Source organism: Toxotes jaculatrix, chromosome 14, assembly GCF_017976425.1.
Source record: "Toxotes jaculatrix isolate fToxJac2 chromosome 14, fToxJac2.pri, whole genome shotgun sequence".
In the NCBI taxonomy this organism is placed as follows: Eukaryota; Metazoa; Chordata; class Actinopteri; family Toxotidae; genus Toxotes; species Toxotes jaculatrix.
In genome coordinates, this window is record NC_054407.1 from 15,204,084 (window position 1) to 15,222,370 (window position 18,287).

Genomic DNA, 18,287 nt, shown 5'->3' on the forward strand with positions numbered 1-18,287 from the left:
ATACTATACTTTATAGTGTAAAAAAAACGTTCCGACCACCGGCCGGGAACAGACCGGCTGTTCCGGAAACCTCCTGAACCTCCCGATGGCCAGCCCGCCCCTGGATCAGACACACGCATACGCAAACACATACGCATACACATTTGTACATAAACACATCAGCACTAAACATACACACAAGGAAAAAAAACAGAGAGACAAATGGCAGATGAGCCCATTTAGGCTTTCTAAGTTTACTGCATGTCACTGAATCCTTGAAAATTTACACACACACACACACACACACACACATTGGCGCCCCCTATGAATGAATCCGTACATTGCAGATACTAGGATCTACTGCGTGTGGGCTCTTCAAACTAAGACCCGATACACATTGAAAACATTTCTGTGGATATTTATCATGGGTTGCATGATTATTTCCCAGAACGTGTGTCTAATAACCTGACGTTCTGCATTACATGTTAAAATGAGAAGACTATTCAGACCTCAACTCAATCCCTCAGCAAAGATAAAAAGTAAAGTTAAAAAAATGTATTGGCCACTCATTTTTCTTAAATTTATTTCCATTCAAAATAAATCTTAAAGAACCACACCGTAAATGTTATCTTACTGGTCTGCATATTGCCCCATCATATTGCTCTGATGGTTTAAAAGGAATAACGGAGTCGAGGCAATTCATCAGTAGACCACAAGCTATTCGGGGGTGTGACTACAGCCACTGGGGTCTATATATTGAGATGTTTTGGCCGGTGGCTTTATGTGAATGAGAGAGAAGCTGCCCAGGGAAGAGTCACGACATTAGGACAGTGCGCTTCCTCACTTTGACACCATATATGCTCCCAGAAGCCACAATGGATTCTTGTTTTCGCGCACTTTGCATGACTTTCGTCCTGGCCTCGTTCACCCGGAGGTCAGGTGCGGTCGGACCGGTTATCAGATGCGAGCCGTGTGATGCTGGAGCGCGGCTTCTGTGCAAACCTTTACCCAAGGACTGCGCCGAGAAAGTCCGCGAACCGGGCTGCGGCTGCTGCATGACTTGCGCGTTGAGCTTCGGCCAGCCGTGCGGCGTGTACACCGGGAGATGCGGCTCCGGACTGACTTGTCAGCATCAGACCGGTGAGACGAAACCTCTGCAGGCTCTGTTGGAGGGCCGGGGGATTTGTGCAAACGCTACTAACAAGAAACTACCCGTCAGACCAACACCTCCAGTCAATGAACTACCAGGTAAATGTTGTGCATACACCTTCAATACACGGACTGTGCGTCCCGTGCGCAATCATTGTTTACTGCAGGTTAGTCGTTATATCTTAAAGTCGGTGGATACGCATATTAATGTGCTTCACGGACTTGACAGCTTTATTACCCTCTTGAATCTACAAGTTATGATCACAAAGAAAGTTGTGCTGATAGGACGCGGAGAGGTAGTTAGATCTTTTTTTTATGTCAGTCTGGTAAGATGTCTCTTATCTAATGCACGGTCAGTGTATGGATTTGTAACAAATGAGAAACAATTCTTCAGTGACACAACTGAAGTCTTCCCAAGAGCGGCGATCACTAACTGGTACTACTCATTAAGTTTTCTTCATTCGTGAAAATGAGGGATGAGGCGAACGACAGATTGAAGTGCAGGAGAGATTTTTGATCCCTAGTTAGACTTTGATAGTGTTTAAAAAAAAAAAGAGCTGCAGTTCAGCATCAGAATGGTATGAGGACCATTCTACTGTGAACTACTCTGAATCAATCACCACTGACTAAATGTTGATTTTCAGGTTAGGATGACTTTGAACCCTGCCCTGAAATAGTATAACGATTTAGCTTGTGACCCCAAAAAGAATTTAGAGTTTAAGGTAGAAATATGTATGGAATATATGCATATGGAATGTGATGGTAACCATATGGTATATTTCAGTTCATTTCCTTCATTTCAGGAAATGCTTCCGAAAAACGGAATACTCATGTTCCCTCAAACTGATCTCCAGCTTTAAAAGTTTAATATGTCAGAATCTACACTGAAAAGTACTCCCTTAAATGGAAGATTAAGTGTCCTAGTGTACTGTTTTGTGAATAAACACATGGTATCCTCAAACTTCAGCAGAGAATATTGACACTCAGGACGAGGAGCGGAATTCCACTGGCTCAGGCCTTCAGATCTCGTACAGCACCCACAGACCCATGGGACCCCCGAGACCTCCGCTTCACCCTTTTTTCCCCTCTGCCAAATCCGAAGTCTTGAGACGGGAGCAACAGAAGCGAACCCAGATCTTTAAAATGGAGGAGCTCCCAGGACCACTCATCACAGACCAACAAAACTTCTCTCTAGAGACGAAACGGGAGCCTGAGTATGTAAGTACCACAACCAATATTTTTCTGTCTTCAGAGCACACTGGAGGAATGTTTTTCTCCTCTTCCTCTGTGTTTTGGTGTTTTTCTCCCCCTGCGGGTGATGAAATGTTTTGGGTAGCGGTGCTGACGGTTGGCAGGCATCGTGAGCAGTAGAATGGCATGGCAGCGAGCGGGTACGGTGGCCCTGCGGCTGACCTGGGTCAGGCGGTTGTTTGGCCACAAGGCGTCCGCGTGCCGGGTGTACTGAGAGCCAGCGAATGATGGATTGGCCTATGTGAGTGCCTGTTGGGAAGCCCTGTTGCTATTTTGATCTTCTCTTTGGACAGAGAAGTGAGCACACACTAGTAATGGGCTTTGACTGGCTGCTTTGATTAGTGACTGGAGTACTTGGACCTGAGGACAAGCCTTTTGGCTCCCTCTTTGAGCTCTTTGAATTCACTTTATCCCCCATCCTTTGTGTGAAATGTAAGAGTTCTAAGCAGCTTTGGCAAACTGTTAAGCCCCTACAAGTCCGTCAGATGAATTCATTTCTCATCCGTCACCTCTTTCATTTTGCAGCCACCATTGTTTAAGTATTACAGCAGAGCACTGTGTGATGCAACGTGAGCCAGCTTTGCTAATGTCTTTATTTACAAAGCCATTAAATTAGTGTCAAAATCATGCTGCTGAAGGAAATACCTCGTGCTAACGGCACTAGCTGCATTCAAATTTGTCAGTGAACTGCTTTCAGGTTTGAGATGGAAAGAAGTATTCAAGTACTGGGGAAAGTGGAGTAATTTCTTATGTGTTCCCTCATCTGTAGGGTCCTTGTCGGAGAGAGATTGAGAGCATTCTCAGCAGCCTCAAGATTACAGACATTCTCAACCCCAGAGGTTTCCGCCTACCAAACTGTGACAAGAAGGGCTTCTATAAGAAAAAGCAGGTAAAACCGCACATTTAAAGGACCATCATTTGATACTGTGTTCTGGATAATTACAGATTCATGCATCAATTTCATGAGAGGCTACAGATTATTTAAAGATCTACTTTCATAACTAACTTTCAGCCTGTTAACTACTTTTAATAGGACAAAAAGGAAACCAGCACTTCCTTTTTTACAAGCTACATTAATAAAGATTCAGTGCTGAAGTCGAGTGACTCAAACTCTTGGTCTCCTGCTGCCCAATTACAGATTTGTAGCTGTCCTCCTGTATTCATTGGTAGTTATTAGAGCCTCATCATTGCACCACCACACCAGTGAGGTAGACCCTAGCCACTGACTCTGGAGACAGGAACCACAGGGGCCAAACCCCACTGGGGTTGACGGCTGGGACGATGGCCGTTTAACGGGAACCCTCCCAGGGAGACAGACGTCAAGGTGGCCACCGGCACCCGATGCGCTCGCCCCATAATTGCTGGACTTTTGAGAAGCAGGCACAGAAATAGAGCTGCAGCCATCCCCACACTCACATGGTTCACCCACGATCGGGTTGTAATAAATGAGTGGTTCTGACGCATTCATATGGAGGCACTTAGGGCTCCTGCGCCACTGCATCACTGAGGCAGCTTTTCTTATTACATAGCGGTCCCTCCTGCTTAATGGAAGTGTTCTCTTTGACCTGCAATCATCTCATAACCAGCCTCACAACGCCAGGCTCATTGTCTTTGTTTATGTAGAATGGACATAGTGTACCGTGCTGAGCCCTCAGGCACTGAAGGAGTGGCAGAACATTTCATGTTGGTCAGTTTAATTTGGACGTTTGCATGATTTTAAGCAAAAAAACAAAAACAAAAAAAAAAACATATCTTATTACAGCTCTTAATAACAGTAAATGTCTTTTTAGAGAAAATAAACTACCCAGAGCAGATTTCATGCTGGAAGCAGATCCACTTCTCTTAAGTAAATTGTGCTTAAATTGTTGATTACTGTTCTACTAGTTTTTCTACCATACATTTTGTGATATTGTCACTGGAATTTTAAATCCCCTACTTTTCTGTCTTCTGTCTTCAGATCAGACTCCGGATCAAGCCCCCGCTGAAATATTGAAATAAATAAGGATGCCCCCCCCCCAATCAGCTCTGACTCCCCTGAGGAGCAGCAGCACAGTTGCTTTAGCCCTTGAAATGAATGGCTGCATGTTTTACTAGAGTGGAGGTTGACCTTTAGTAAAATTGGCAGTAAAATAACAGCCCTTGGGTAGCTCCACAGACTCTGTAAGTCATTTGTAGTACCCATAATTTGGAGCTGTGGGGTATAATCAGCAACAGATGATTCGTACTGGCCACCAGCTTCTGAAAATAGATCTTGGTTCTCAGTTGTTCACAAACGGGACTAAGCAAATATTTTACCAGGTTTCTGTTTACCTTAAAGGTCTCTATATGTGTGTGTAACAGGAGGTAGACCATAAAAGCAGCTCAAAATACCACAGTGTGTTGGATAGCCAAGGCTGCGTCGACTCAGCACAATCTGACCATTAATGCCCCTTAACTATTGCTGTTCTACTTCATTGAGTAAAGTGGCTTGTTACCCATAATGCTGCATATTCAACTGGATTTACACATTTAGCAGCTTTGCCCCTTCTATTTCTCTTCCCTCCTTTCACTTTGTCCCCTCCTTCACTTTCAGTGCCGTCCATCCAAAGGCAGAAAGCGTGGCTTCTGTTGGTGTGTGGACAAATACGGGCAGCCTTTGCCAGGTTTTGATGGGAAGGAGCGAGGAGACGCCCAGTACTACAACTCCGAGAGCCAATAGGAGCATAGCACAACGAAGGGAGGGAGGGTGGGAGTGAGAGCAAGAAGAATTGTAAACAAATGGAGACACTGAGGATATTGGGAGAGAGGTCAAGAGATGGCTCAACCGATATGTGGATGTTTGCTATTTCTATCTGTTGCCTGTGGGACCTTTTTCTGAGGCAGAGCAAGGGGAACAGAGGAAGAGTGCGAGGAGGAAAAGGCCTCTGTGTTGCAGATATAGTCTGTACTTTTCTGCGACAGATGGATACTTTATAAGCTGTTTGTCTCCAACCCAACCTGGATGGCTTCTGAAAAGAGGATATGCTTAAAGAATTTACCTCAGAGGCCTCATTCTGATTAGAAGATACAGAGACATTTGTACTTGTCACAAACATTGATGAGAGCGCGCTTCATTTACGCACAATTAAGTGACATTGCACATGTGATGTGTAATCATAATTTGTATGCTTGTGATTTGTTATAAAGACATTGTGTATGGTCATAACAACCATAAAATGTATGTATGTCTGAATACGTCTGTCAGAGTAAGCATTCAGTGCCTTACTATGAATTTCTTTTTGCAGTTGCCTCCTTCTCGGAGAGTTGGATTGGACTGTGCAGCTCAGACACAACAGTGCATATAAAGTTTTTACGCTGGATCTCAAGCTGCAGAAAGAAAGAGGGACATTTTGTGTTATCTGTACAGAGGTTGTTACCATTTCTGTTGTCACTTTGCATAAGCTGAATTTTTGGGATAAAGGCCACAAACCATTATCTCTGATCTCTGTGTAGCCAGTGATAATTTTCATCACTTGCCATGGTTTGAGTAAATATGCTGTTTGCATGTACAATGCAACCCTCAGAGGTCTATTTTTACTTAATAAAGGCAGAATAAAATGATGCAATTGTATTGCAGTTTTCATTTTTTGGAGTGTGAATGACACTGAATTGGAAAAATACATTAAAAAATTTTGAATGACCCCCATCATGATGAAATAATATAATATTTATTTGGATGCACTTCCACAGAATTAGATGACTAAATACATTGTTTCAACAAAACCAATAATGGAATAGCAGCATTCCTGGCAAATAGCACTCACAAACAATTTGGTCCACTGCACATGACCTCAACAGCAAACAAAAGCACAGACACAAATGAATCATAATAAATACTAGAATAGAAGATAAATAGGTCAAGAAAAGACCACAATGACTGTCTAGACAAATAAAAAGGTGAGAAATGTGCAGAGAGAGCCCTCTGCAGCCCTCTGCTAAACCTGTGGACCTGCAGAGATGAGTGGAGGTAGACAAATGCAGAAGAACCCATCCCAAACCTCACAGTGGCTTGGACGAGCCCTGATATGTTTATGCTTGGCCACTGTGCACATACTTGCGGCACTTTAAGTATTTCCCCCAATACCCATTGAGGAAACGCCAATGGAGATACATCCAGACAATGTCAACATGTTGAATGAATGAGCAGCTGTGTTGTTTTGTGCCATGCACAGCTCTGGTTTTGAATGAATGAAAAAAAAAAAAAAAAAGATCCTGAAAACTCTGAAATGGACTTGGCATAGCTGTGGACTTGTGGTTTTGAGCAATGGAGTTATTTAGTCAGAAAATGTATGCAGTGTTGCCCTACTTACAATATTTACAATTGAAAAAAATAAGCAAACATAAAAAAACAAATCTAGGCTAGGAAGAATGTACAAGTAGTGAATAAATAAGTCTTGATACATACATCATGTAAATAAAATTAATATGAGGGGTTTTGTAACAGGAAGGAATCTGTGTGTGTGTGTGTGTGTGTGTGTGTGTGTGTATACATGATAACACGTCCATCCCTCAGTGTGTGACTTCTTGATGACACTCTGAATCACCAAGCAGGTCACTCGATCCCGCGATCTTCTTCCCATTCCAGGAAGAGACACACCAGCAGCGAGCAGGCGGTCCAACCAGAGATGACTCACACTGAAGGACAGAAACAGGGATGGGGAAACCACATGAATTAATCACCCAGTTGCTTCAGATGTATCTCCGTCAACAGGTGGAATTAATTTTCTTATGCGAAATCCTAAAATTCTCACCTGCTTGGCCTTATAGAAGCCGTGCTTGTCACAGTTGGGGACGTAGAAAGTTGTGAACTTCTCTCCTAGTTTCTGCTGGGAGCTGGCTATGATGTCCAGGGCGCTGTGCAGCTCAATGTGACAGGGGCCCTGTGCAAAAAGGAAAGAGTCAGTCGGTACTGCATCCATACATATCTATCTCTATATCTATCTATCTGTATATCTATCATCTTTCTATCAATCTATCTGTCTGTCTAAATACACACACACAGACATAAGCACTACATAAATCCCCCCTACCTAACTGGAACCTCAGCCCCTTAAAACCAAGTGCTCCCTCTTGTGGAAGGGAGGTGTATTTCATTGAATCATTTCCATGAGTCCATGTTTTTCTCCTCACCTGTTGTACCAGTTTGTTGCGGATAGCATTGACCTTGGCCTTGATGCTCTCATGGCCTTCAGCAGTGTCTTGGTGGTCCAAGGGAAGGTTAAGACCCAACAGGTAGTGCAGGGAACCGTGGTCAGGGACTCCTTCAGTTTCTTCTGTATGAGTAAAAAAAAAAAAAAAAAAAAAAGTTTTTGAAATTTTTTTTTTTTTTTTTTTTAACCAAGGTCTTTGTAACATGTGTTCTAAGGTTTCCTGCAATGCTTTAAAATCAAGCATGTAGTATTTTACGACTGTGAAAGTAGGAAAAATTAACTAAATATTAACAATAAAGACATGTAATTATATAAACCACGAAAAACTGAGATTACCTTGGCCCAGGTCTTCTGTGCAGACCCCCTGTCCCCTGGTCAGAGCATGAAGAGGTCTGGCCTCACCAGGCCTGGGAGTGCAGCGGAGACCCTCACCACAGTGGGCTGTGTGAACTCCACAGGATGCCCCTTCCTCCAGAGCGCAGGCCATGCAGCAACCACAGCCAGGCTCCCTCAGCACCTGCTTGCAGTCTGCTGGGATGGCAGGACAGTTGTTCAGTTTCTCCTGCATGCAGGGGGCACAGCGGATAGGCTCGGGTCCCACCACTGGGGACGACCTCACCACAGCTAAGACAGCCAGGGCCACTCCTGCTACAAATGTCAGCTTCTCATGTAATCCAGGCATCTCCAGTCTTCTGACAAATATGTTCTTCCTTTAGGACTTGCTTCTGCAAACAGCTCTGTGTGACTGTAGTTTTCTCTCTAAAGTGACTTCTCCAAACCAGCAGTATTTAAATGGAAGTCTGACCTCCAGAGATGTTAATGATTGACATGGCGATCACAAATATAAAAAAATATTTTTGACAAAGCTCTTGTGAATGGTGGTTGACCCTGCTTGACGTGCGTAGATTCAGGCTCACAAGGTCTGTAGTCAATATTGACTTTAGAACATAAAGTGACTGTACATCAAAACAACCCTGTTTTCGCACAACCAAATTACTGATCTTTGTCTTTACCTTTGAGGTTATGAAAACAAACACATGAAAACTTCTTTTTGGAGAAATACATAAACAAAGCTGTGAAAAAAAAACAAAAAACATCCACAATAATAACCCTTGGATAACCCAAGGAGTTATAGGCTGTGAGATAATGACTGGTGATTAGAAAAACCCACTGTAATTACTGTTGTCAAATATTAATTTTGTTAAGTAATGATGACTGATATTGTGCTTGGACACTGTTTTGACACTAAAACCTTATTTGGTCTGTAAGGTGAAGGTATATCATTTTATATATATTATCAGGCAGACAGATAAACAAGATCATTTACCTTTAACATTGCATAACTTTAGCATCATGCATTGCTCTGCTAGAATCACGTGTTTGACAGGTGTAACTGGTCGTTTCCTTGGTGTAGTATTTTTCATAACTATCTGTGGCAAATGCCAAATACCTCGGCAGACACTGTGTGCTATACACACCAGCACTACTCATGCTGTGGACTATACATGACCCCAGGCTATTTATTTTGTAAGATTATTATCATACTTTTTTTTAATGACCAAAGGAGTCCTGTTATCTCAGCGCACTAATTGAAAATGTATTGCTGAACAACAAAGAAATAATAGTTCAACCAAAAAAGATCAATAAAGTGATCAGGATTAATTACAATTACTACAGTATTTTTCTTGTCATGAACATTATCACAGCACGAGTGCCCATAAACGCCGGCAGGTGCACGAGGATGAAATGATGGAGATAAATCTTCATGCAAGGTCAGTCAAGGTCCTGGATGCTGTTGGTAGGGAGGATTTGGGTTAATCGCATACTGAAAAATATAGCATTTACAGTACTCTACTTGACTACTTAAATTGTTTTTCACTGCTTTATACTTTTACTTCACTACATCTGAGACACAAATATTGTATTTGACACCTGTAGTTACAGTTGTAGCATAGCATCTTATGAACAAAACCAATAATGAGCCTATAAAATGTGATGTATTGTCACAAACCAAAGATCAACATACAAAAAAGTTCAGATTAGCTCCACCTTGAACATCTACGACATTATAATACTGCTCACACCTATTGTAAATACATCAATAAAAATAATTCAGTGATATAATGTACTGTGTAACAATAGCTCTCACATCAGCCATTTTTTCTGCAGAATGAGTACTTCAATTAAATGACTGAAGTGCATTTGGAAATACTCCTGGCTTTTATGTGTATAGTGATAAAGCATGAGAAGAGCATGAACAAATTCTCCCAAAACAGGTTTAATATTTTCACCTCTCAAATGTCCATTTACTTTATGAAAATAAATCTTATTTAAATAAAGACCCAACTTTGCTGCCAACAAACAAAATGCTAAAGACAAGTTGATCCCCACAAAGATAACCTCTTCCCTATTGCTTTTTCAAAGTTAAATACACGACTGGCTACGTGTTTGTTTGCCCTCGCAGAGAGAGCTTTGGCCTCTCATGCAGCATTTTACAGGGGGTATCTAAATCAAAGAACACCGACTTGGAAAAAGGTAAGTGGTTTCAAGTTGAAGCTGATAGGAGCAGCCTCAGACCTGTTTTGGCTGACGTTTTCATTATTACCAACTGAAATATACTGGTTTATTGGCTACAGGTAATGTAAGTTTGATGTATGGGGAGGACACCGTGGGGTTAGCAAACAAATCACATATACCCAAAACTGTAATTAAATAAAGATAACATAAAAATCCATGTATTTAATATGACAGAAAAAGCTAACTTTATCCACAATGTGATGACAGTGATGAAACACACATTTTCATCATGCAGTGAACTCATATTATGAAACCAATATGCCTTACTGTACTCTGATTGTACCTAACGTACTTGTTGTTTGTTCACTGACACTGACTTGCACGGTGCACATGGACTTCACTCTTTGGCAGTGCCAACCCTTAATATGGCATGTTTCGTGAGGAGAGCGTTCTACATTCTGGATTCACTAATGTGGTCAGTGCCTGATGTGCCCAGCGTGTTCCATGCTCACCTCGTGAGGCCTGTGATGATGAGAGTTACTCAACCACCAGCTGGTATGTTGTTGCCTCTTCGATGTTGACCATCAGGTCCACCAGCCACTGAGGAAACTGATCCACCTTGAAAATATTTTTGTGTGACATTTATAAAAAAGAAAAACAACTTCACGAGTCATATATATCTATAATTTAAAATCGGTTAAATCGTCTTTGCTTAAAATTAATTCTCACAACCGGTGTCAACGTCTTGAGCTTTTCCCTGGTTTTCCTGTTTGTCTTCTTCTGCACCGATGCCTTAGGTGGTATGTGTTTTTGCTGTCTGATCTTGGAGACCTTAAAACAATAGGTCTACACTTTTTTTCCCATCTGAGTTGCGTGTTGCCAAGTATATAAATTGAGTGTAAAATGTGACAAAAATGCTTACGTTTATTCTCAGCTCCCGACTGCTGGACCTCTTCTCAAGTCCTAACTTTAGTTGCCCATGTGGTGTAGCTTCATCACCTAAATCCACTGCATTTGTGCTCCAGTCTGGCTCTGACAAGTTCTCCATTTTTTCCTGGTGATCGTTAGTAGATCGCATTTGAAGAAAACTCTCTCGGCTGCGGGAACAAGACTTTCGCCTGGGTCTCATAACCCTCAGCAGAGTGTCTTCTTCTTCTTCTTCTTCTTCTTCTTCTTCTTCTTCTTCTTCTTCCTCTTCTCTTTCCTCTCCTTCATTCTCATCTTCTGCCATTACCTCCTCTGCCTCCACACCTACTTGAATTTGAAAATCCTCCTCTCCTTCTCCTATTTTGCTTCCTCTGATTTCATCTTCTTGCTCTGACTCTTCCTGGATGGGCTCCAGCTGCGACCTCTGTTCCATTTTTTTTACATTCATGTTATTTTGAAATATAGAAAGAATTAAAATGACAAGTTCATTTACTGTTGAATTTCCATAAAATGATATATATATCTTTGGATTAAAACTTACAATATGCTGCTGAATGTCCATTTAGCTGGATGACTGAGTTTTTCTGATGTGTGAAGCTCCTGCAGTTTCAGGTTTTCATTAGCTGATTATTCACATCAGGTGTGGAAACTTAACTACAGGCAGGTAACAGGCAGGTGATGTACTTTTTGTCCCCTGAAGTGACAAAAAGTACATGTTATCTGAACCAAGGCCTCTACAATATCAAATCTCTGTGTTGTATCAATTTAGGAACAGCTTTTAAAATGGCACAATTAATTTTAAAGGGAAGCAACCATTTCATGAAATGCAGTTCATTTGTCTCAGTGACTTGTACTTTGCTGGTGAAAACACTTGTATAATGTAGCTCTGGTGGCTCTGGTGAATAATGAATGAAAACTTGATTGAAATTCCTCTGGGCATCATCATTTCTCACAAAATCAACACAAATAACAAAAATTAAAAAAAACTGTCTCAGAACTTTGTCTCTGTTTTCTCTTAACAACCACATTACATAGGAGACTTCCTTGGACATTATATTAAAATTAAAGATCCATAAGCATTAAAGCATTTTCTGTTGTTTTCTTGGTTGTTGAAATCTCTCTATTGTAAATGTAATTCGACCTAATTTACTCATCGTGACCCTTTTTAGCCCTGATGACACAGAGGGGGAGGGTTGTTTGTGAACCAACATTTACCTTGGATTCCCTTCATTGCTTAATGTCAACTTTAGTTTGGAGTTAGGGGGTTTGACCATGACGGTGATAACAACAGCTGCATTTTTTTTTTTTTTTACCTCCTTTCTGTAAAGTAAGATCTCCTCAGGGATACATCAACATCACAGTGCACAGCAAATTATAGATAACTAACCAGTATTCATTCTATTTTATCCTAAAGCAAAATTAATTCCAATATTGTATTTTACTGAATGGGTGAGCTGCCAGGAATTTGTTGACCTAGCTTCTGCACTTAGTGACCCCTGACAAACTCTACATCAGTGCTGGGAAAACAATTTTGGCCCCTGCTCAGTGTTTATGACATGGTGACATTTGTCTGGCTGTGGGCTGTGGAAATATTAATTGGAATTATATACGTTGTTGGCCAAAAATGTTTACACTTATATTGACATTCATAGCCATACTCTGATATTTTATACACCAACATTGTCTTTATTACAAAATATTCAATAACCCAACTTTACACTGTACAAGATACAACATAGTTTACAGCTTTTGGCTATTTACAAAAAGTATGATCTGCATATCAAAGTGAATATATCTAAAAAGGCAGGTTGCGATCACTGTAAGCTTATTGAGTAAGGCAAAAAACTTGAAACATGACTTATTTACACTTTTGCAGATCAAGTAAAAGTTTTATATGCTGATAAAGATGATATCTGAAGATATCTGAAGCGCCTCACATTTCTGAGACTGTATCTGAGAGACGTGCTAAAGCTTATAGTTTCTGAGGAAAACTCAAAATGTAGCTTCAATACAGCGAAAAGCTGGGGTACAGTAATGTACGCCTGAAAGACGACAGCAGCCAGACACTGCACCGAGAAAATGTATGAATGTATATGGGTCATGTGTGGAGGCCGTGAAGTAAAAGAGTGGGTTGTGCATTTGTAGAAGTTGTGTGCTCATTGTATGTGCTTAAGTCATGGTTGTGCAATCCTCTGTGTAGATAAAGGCCTTCCTTGACTATTTTGGATGACTATATGTATGTTTGCACCATTCTTAGATGTGTGTTGGTCCTTTGTGTGACATATTTGTCATCAATACTTTGCGACTGGTCCAGTTTTGGCATTAACTAGTTTCCATAGCAGCACACATCCAACTAGTAGAATTGCTCTTTAGGTTTACACACCTTCCTCTGTTCCTTTCATTGACCTTTACTGCAGATTCAGTATCAAAGCCACCGCTGACTTTTTGTATAGTTAACACGTGCCACATTACAATAAACCATCATGAATCAGGGCAATGTAAGAACATCAGGTATTCAGGAACCCTTATTTTGTGTTCAAAAAAGACACTTCAAATCTACCGATGACTGAAAGAGAGTAACATGCGCCAAATATGTTCAACCTACAGCCACACCTTTTCTCTTCTCTTGTAAGGTGAGGCAATATATGCAGTCAAACTAAAGATCTATTGAAAGCTCAGTACTTTGGTTTTCGTTCAACAGGAGTTGCTATGGCTGTCAACTCTTAAAAAGTCATGCACTATTAACCATAAATATGCCTCAGAAAAAGCCTATTTCATCCAGTGAGCTCTGAGTATAAAAAAAGGATTTTGTGCTGTTTCGTTACAATTCAGAATTAACCACACATGCATACACACACTCACAAGTACACACATGCATGCTCACATACACCAAAAAGAAACAACACCATTTTACACTGGAAATAATGCAATGTATCCTTGGCATAATCAGAAAGACAGTGCAAAAGCAATAGCATGATCAGTCTTATTCTGGATATCAATGCACATATCCCTTGCACACGGAATATGCAGTACATATAAAATGAGGATGCACATTATACCTGGATCTGAGAGAACCCAGGAACACAACAAATCTAATTATCTGGTATAGAGATGTTAAAAGAGGATTTGAGATTCCAGGTATCTTTCTTTCTTCACACCACATTTGTCTTCCAAGAGTGGAAAGCAGTTAAAAATCCCTAAAAGCAAGTGTGATTGTCCTTATCACCGTGTCATTTCTCCGGAAGTTCACATCCTGAATGAGCATATTCTGGGTTTTTCCAGTAGCTCAGGATTTATAGGAAATACCTGGACAGCCCTGTCTTCTCTAGGAATCCAACCAGGGTTTTCTTTCCTTTTTTCAGCTTGGTTTAAAGTCCTATCTTTCTCCCTACACTGCTACATCTGCAACAGCTGCCACAGCCTCAATCTCAATCTCTGTCACCTCTATGCCCTCCTCCTCGTCCTCCTCGCCCACTGCGGGCACGCAGGATGAGGGCAGGCATGTTGTTTGGCTGTTGCTGCTGTTGGCAGTGTTCATCTGAATGTTGCTGCCCATGCTGGCATGAGCAGTCAGGCTGGCGGCAGAGGAGACGCTGCCCAGATTGGTTGGGACGCTAGTCTTCCCACAGGAGTGGATCCGACGCGCCAAGCTGGCGGAACGCACCACTGAAGAAGTGGTTGCGGTGCCCACGCCCTGAACCTTCCCTTCCAGGAAATAGGTCAGCATCTCACCTTTACCCTTAACACTGACTTTGCCACGACACACCAGGTCATAGTTGGTATTCAGTAGGCGATAGACCTCTTCGGTCACCTGAATAATAGAGACAGAGAAATATAGATTCCCATTCATCTAGAAGTAGCTCCAACTCTGAGCTTTAGAGATGTTGGTAGGTGTATTTTTAATCTTCGGACAGAGCCAAGCGAGCTGTCTCCCCCTGCTTCTAGTTTTTATGCCAAGCCTGTGATTCCAGCTCTGTATTTAGTACACAAACGTGGAAATTTTGGGATTGATGGATTTTGATTTTCTCTCCTTTGAAAGGAAGAAAGTGTATTTCCCAAAACTGTAATGTTAATTATGATATCTTGTGGGCATTTATTGTTCCTCAACTATTTTTAATTTCCATGATCTACTTTTGAAACATTTATTTTACTGAATATTTATTTTAAATCAATCTTTTTAAATTTCAATCTGCAGTATTTTAGGGTTATATTTTTTGCATTTGGTCAGTGAATCTGGCAAGAATCTGAGCCGTGGGAACTGCAGACATGGGGGTGGGTAAGAGAATTATGCAGTATTTTATTACTGATGAAGAACTTTCAATTTCACTTTATCTTCACTTATCGCATATTTGTAATATTTTCGAGTTTTTATCATCATGAAGTTGTAGTTTTGAAGTTTTTTAATTCATTTTTTTCCTACAAACATTGTACAGATGCTTTGGGTACCTGTATCTTTCCAGGTACTCCAGTGCTGTCCATCCGACTGGCCACATTCACTGTGTTTCCCCAAATGTCATACTGAGGTCGCCGTGCCCCGATCACCCCTGCAACCACTGGACCAACATTGATGCCTGTTCAAACACATAAAAATGTTAAACAAATACAAGACAATGTCAAACTGAGGTTCCTCATTGCCACATTTTGATTTAATTTGTGATTTTGTAAACAGTTCAATACGCGGTTAGACGTACCCACTCTCAGGACGAACTCATTGTACGACTGATAGTTGATTTCATCCAGAACGTCAAACATCTCAATGGCGTAGTCTGCTATTGTGCTAAGATGGTCGTAAACAGATTTTTTGGCCTAAAGAGTGGAAATACATTAAAGAGTTAGTACCTGTTCTCTTTATTACAATGTACTATGTACCGTTTACACATGGGCAAATGGAAACACACACAGAAACATAAAAGACATGTCACCTTGGTACCAATGGTGGGGACGAGGCCCACAGCTGCCATGTATGTACTGCCAATGGTTTTGATTTTCTCTATGTCTTTGTAGCACTCCTTATCCATGAGCTGCAAAACATGCATTCAAATAAACACACAAAGCTATAGTGCCAACCAAACCGAATGTCCTCAGAAGGGTATGTTCAAAGTCAAGAAAAAGAAAACCAGAATTTTACCTCATCAAAGTCAGCAATGATCTCATTCAAGAGTCTGAGGCACTCCACTCCCATGTTGTTCCCATCCAGCTCGATGTAGAAATCGTTGAAGTTTGGGATGGAGGCAAACAGGACACCTACTTGTGCGTAGGACTGATAGTACAGATCCTAAAGGGAAAAATAAAACAAACAGTACAGCAGTATAAAATATGTCCTCTTATGTGTTCTGGTGTTCTTCTTGTTTTCATTTTTGCTTTCTGCCTTTTTATCTACCTGTTTTTCTGCCTGTCTGCCTGCCTGTCTATTAGCGAGGCTCACCATGTTCCTGGGGTTTGACATAAGGAAGTGTTGAGCCACGTGTGCGGGCAGGAGGTTGAAGAGAATCCTCCTGTTGTCCAGCTTGACTTTCTCCATGCCGTCTCTTTCCTCCTCCGCCTGACAGCATAGACCGCACACAAAATATACAGATACAGACATGAGAACTGCAGATTATTCCACATTTTCACCACATGGGGTCAGTAAAAACCCTTATGAACCTCACAACATGAACCAATGTCTGTGCCATAGTTGGATTTTCAACAGACTTGGGCAATTTACACGATTAATGTTGCTGGTTAAAGGGTTAAATAGCTTAAAATTCAGCTTTTGCTTCAACACCTCAGTCCCACTATGCAAAACAGTCCTTTTTTACACTTCTGATGCCAAACGAAACCAAGCAAAAACAAGCTTCTTACCCTTGTTTTTGCCAAAGAACAGACAGCTGGCAGCCTAAAAATACAAAGCCTCAATACATAACCCAACAGTTTACATATATCAAAGCTGTAATGGCAGCATTTCTACAGCGCACTTTAAACATAAAAATTTACATTATGATAACGAGATTTAAACCTTTCTAACTCCCCAGCCTTTGTCAAATACACGGACACATAGAGTCACACACTTCCTGACCTGCACAGCCCATAAGAAGTCCAGGCGTAGTTTGAGGTCAAGTTGCCTGGAGTGGAGGGCCAGGGCACTGACAAAGAGCAACAGAGACAGGATGGGCTCATAGCCCCGGATGTGGAAGGACCCCCCACTGTGGAAGAGACCAACATATAAGTCAGCACTGGATTGGACCACACAGAAGACTACACAGGCGGGTAGAATGGACCCCCCACAGTGTCAAGAGCAATCATAAGTAAAAAATTTTCCTTCTAAAATTGTGAAAACAATGATTTTTTAAAGGGCCAAGATGAAAACAAAATTTAATTAAACTCATGAATTAAGGATCTTAAATGTGCTTGAAATTTTGGACCATGCAGCATTATATCATTTACTGATGTATGACTATCTAAACAAAATGAGTTTTTCAAGAGATCCTTTATCTTAATAACCTTTCCATATCCAACATAATCATTTTTCAGGGGCACAGTTATGATCTGGGCTCCAATAAAATTGGCCTGGGCCCTCAGCACTGGGCTGAAACAGCTAACACGCTCCCATCATCCAGCCCACATTGTCCTTTCAGGCTTCTGATTTGGAACTAATGAGCACATGTGCTGCTTCAAAGGGTAGAAAATGAAAGAGTATGTGGGCTGAAAACAAGCAAAGACTCCTCCACACACATACATCTCAGCACATGTACTGTAAATGCTCTTCTAAACTCCTGGTTATCTGTTCCTTCTGTGCATCACATGCACACAAAACCGATACTTGACATTCACGGCCAATCACTGCCTCCCATACTTGAATGATGCACGATTGTAACTGGATCGGAGGGCTCTCACTTTAAGCTCTCATGGGATGTGTGTGTGCCAGTGTCGTGCAACTTCAGGAAATGACAGAAATAAAAAGTGCAAACAAGTTGAAGTCTTTTGCCTGGTTGTGTGTGTCATGTTGTGCTGTGATCCTCACCCTGCAGTCTTGCGAAAGCCGCTGAGCTCCAACACGGTGACATACAGCACCCCCAGAAGGAGCATTAGCGCCATCTTTGGCAGCCAGGAGACCCGCAGGAAAAGTGCCAGGGTGAGGGTGCCCACCACGCAGGAAAGAAAGGCGTAGCGGGCTCCATCACAAGGCAGCTCCGCCATGGTGTGGTTGGCGCCGCTGTCCACATCAATGATGACAATGGAGCTGTTGGTGTTGGCACTACCCCACAACCAGGGCATACAGCCCACCTGTCAGAGACAAACAGGAAGATACATGAGCAC

General features: G+C 41.6%; 3 protein-coding genes across 4 annotated transcripts in view; 1 reads left to right on the forward strand and 2 right to left on the reverse strand.

Moving 5' to 3' along the window:
• Positions 1-762: 762 nt before the first annotated feature.
• LOC121193116 (insulin-like growth factor-binding protein 3) lies at positions 763-5,087 on the forward strand. Of its 2 annotated transcripts, none has more exons than XM_041055258.1 (4): positions 763-1,227; positions 2,096-2,346; positions 3,149-3,268; positions 4,952-5,087. In XM_041055258.1, exons 1-4 carry the CDS (start codon positions 837-839, stop codon positions 5,075-5,077), a joined length of 888 nt encoding a protein of 295 aa, XP_040911192.1. In that variant the 5' UTR covers positions 763-836; the 3' UTR covers positions 5,078-5,087. The 2 variants fall into 2 exon arrangements, with proteins under 2 accessions (XP_040911192.1, XP_040911193.1); XM_041055259.1 differs by having other exon boundaries at positions 2,099-2,346.
• A 1,145-nt stretch (positions 5,088-6,232) lies between these two features.
• LOC121193598 (insulin-like growth factor-binding protein 1) lies at positions 6,233-8,289 on the reverse strand. The gene is made up of 4 exons (XM_041055989.1): positions 7,884-8,289; positions 7,528-7,670; positions 7,149-7,277; positions 6,233-7,032 (listed from the first exon to the last, which is right to left on the reverse strand). Exons 1-4 carry the CDS (start codon positions 8,227-8,229, stop codon positions 6,907-6,909), a joined length of 744 nt encoding a protein of 247 aa, XP_040911923.1. The 5' UTR covers positions 8,230-8,289; the 3' UTR covers positions 6,233-6,906.
• A 6,090-nt stretch (positions 8,290-14,379) lies between these two features.
• The window catches only part of LOC121193597 (adenylate cyclase type 1-like), a 30,299-nt gene continuing 26,391 nt past the window's right edge, over positions 14,380-18,287 (reverse strand). Inside the window, exons 13-20 of the mRNA XM_041055987.1 lie at positions 17,992-18,254; positions 17,047-17,173; positions 16,372-16,533; positions 16,120-16,266; positions 15,914-16,012; positions 15,683-15,797; positions 15,438-15,562; positions 14,380-14,802 (exon numbers count right to left, since the gene is read on the reverse strand). Of these exons, the coding sequence (XP_040911921.1) occupies positions 14,380-14,802; positions 15,438-15,562; positions 15,683-15,797; positions 15,914-16,012; positions 16,120-16,266; positions 16,372-16,533; positions 17,047-17,173; positions 17,992-18,254 (1,461 nt within the window). The remainder of the gene's footprint in view (positions 14,803-15,437; positions 15,563-15,682; positions 15,798-15,913; positions 16,013-16,119; positions 16,267-16,371; positions 16,534-17,046; positions 17,174-17,991; positions 18,255-18,287) is intronic.

Bases quoted from the DNA above. Each gene is read 5' to 3' on its own strand.
- LOC121193116 (XM_041055258.1), top strand. From the start codon at position 837: ATGCTCCCAGAAGCCACAATGGATTCTTGTTTTCGCGCACTTTGCATG. The intron at 2,347-3,148 runs GTAAGTACCACA...CCTCATCTGTAG, and splicing joins CGAAACGGGAGCCTGAGTAT to GGTCCTTGTCGGAGAGAGAT. The intron at 3,269-4,951 runs GTAAAACCGCAC...CTTCACTTTCAG, and splicing joins GCTTCTATAAGAAAAAGCAG to TGCCGTCCATCCAAAGGCAG.
- LOC121193598 (XM_041055989.1), bottom strand. From the start codon at position 8,229: ATGCCTGGATTACATGAGAAGCTGACATTTGTAGCAGGAGTGGCCCTG. The intron at 7,278-7,527 runs GTGAGGAGAAAA...CTTTTTGCACAG, and splicing joins GCAACAAACTGGTACAACAG to GGCCCCTGTCACATTGAGCT. The intron at 7,033-7,148 runs GTGAGAATTTTA...TCTGTCCTTCAG, and splicing joins GCTTCTATAAGGCCAAGCAG to TGTGAGTCATCTCTGGTTGG.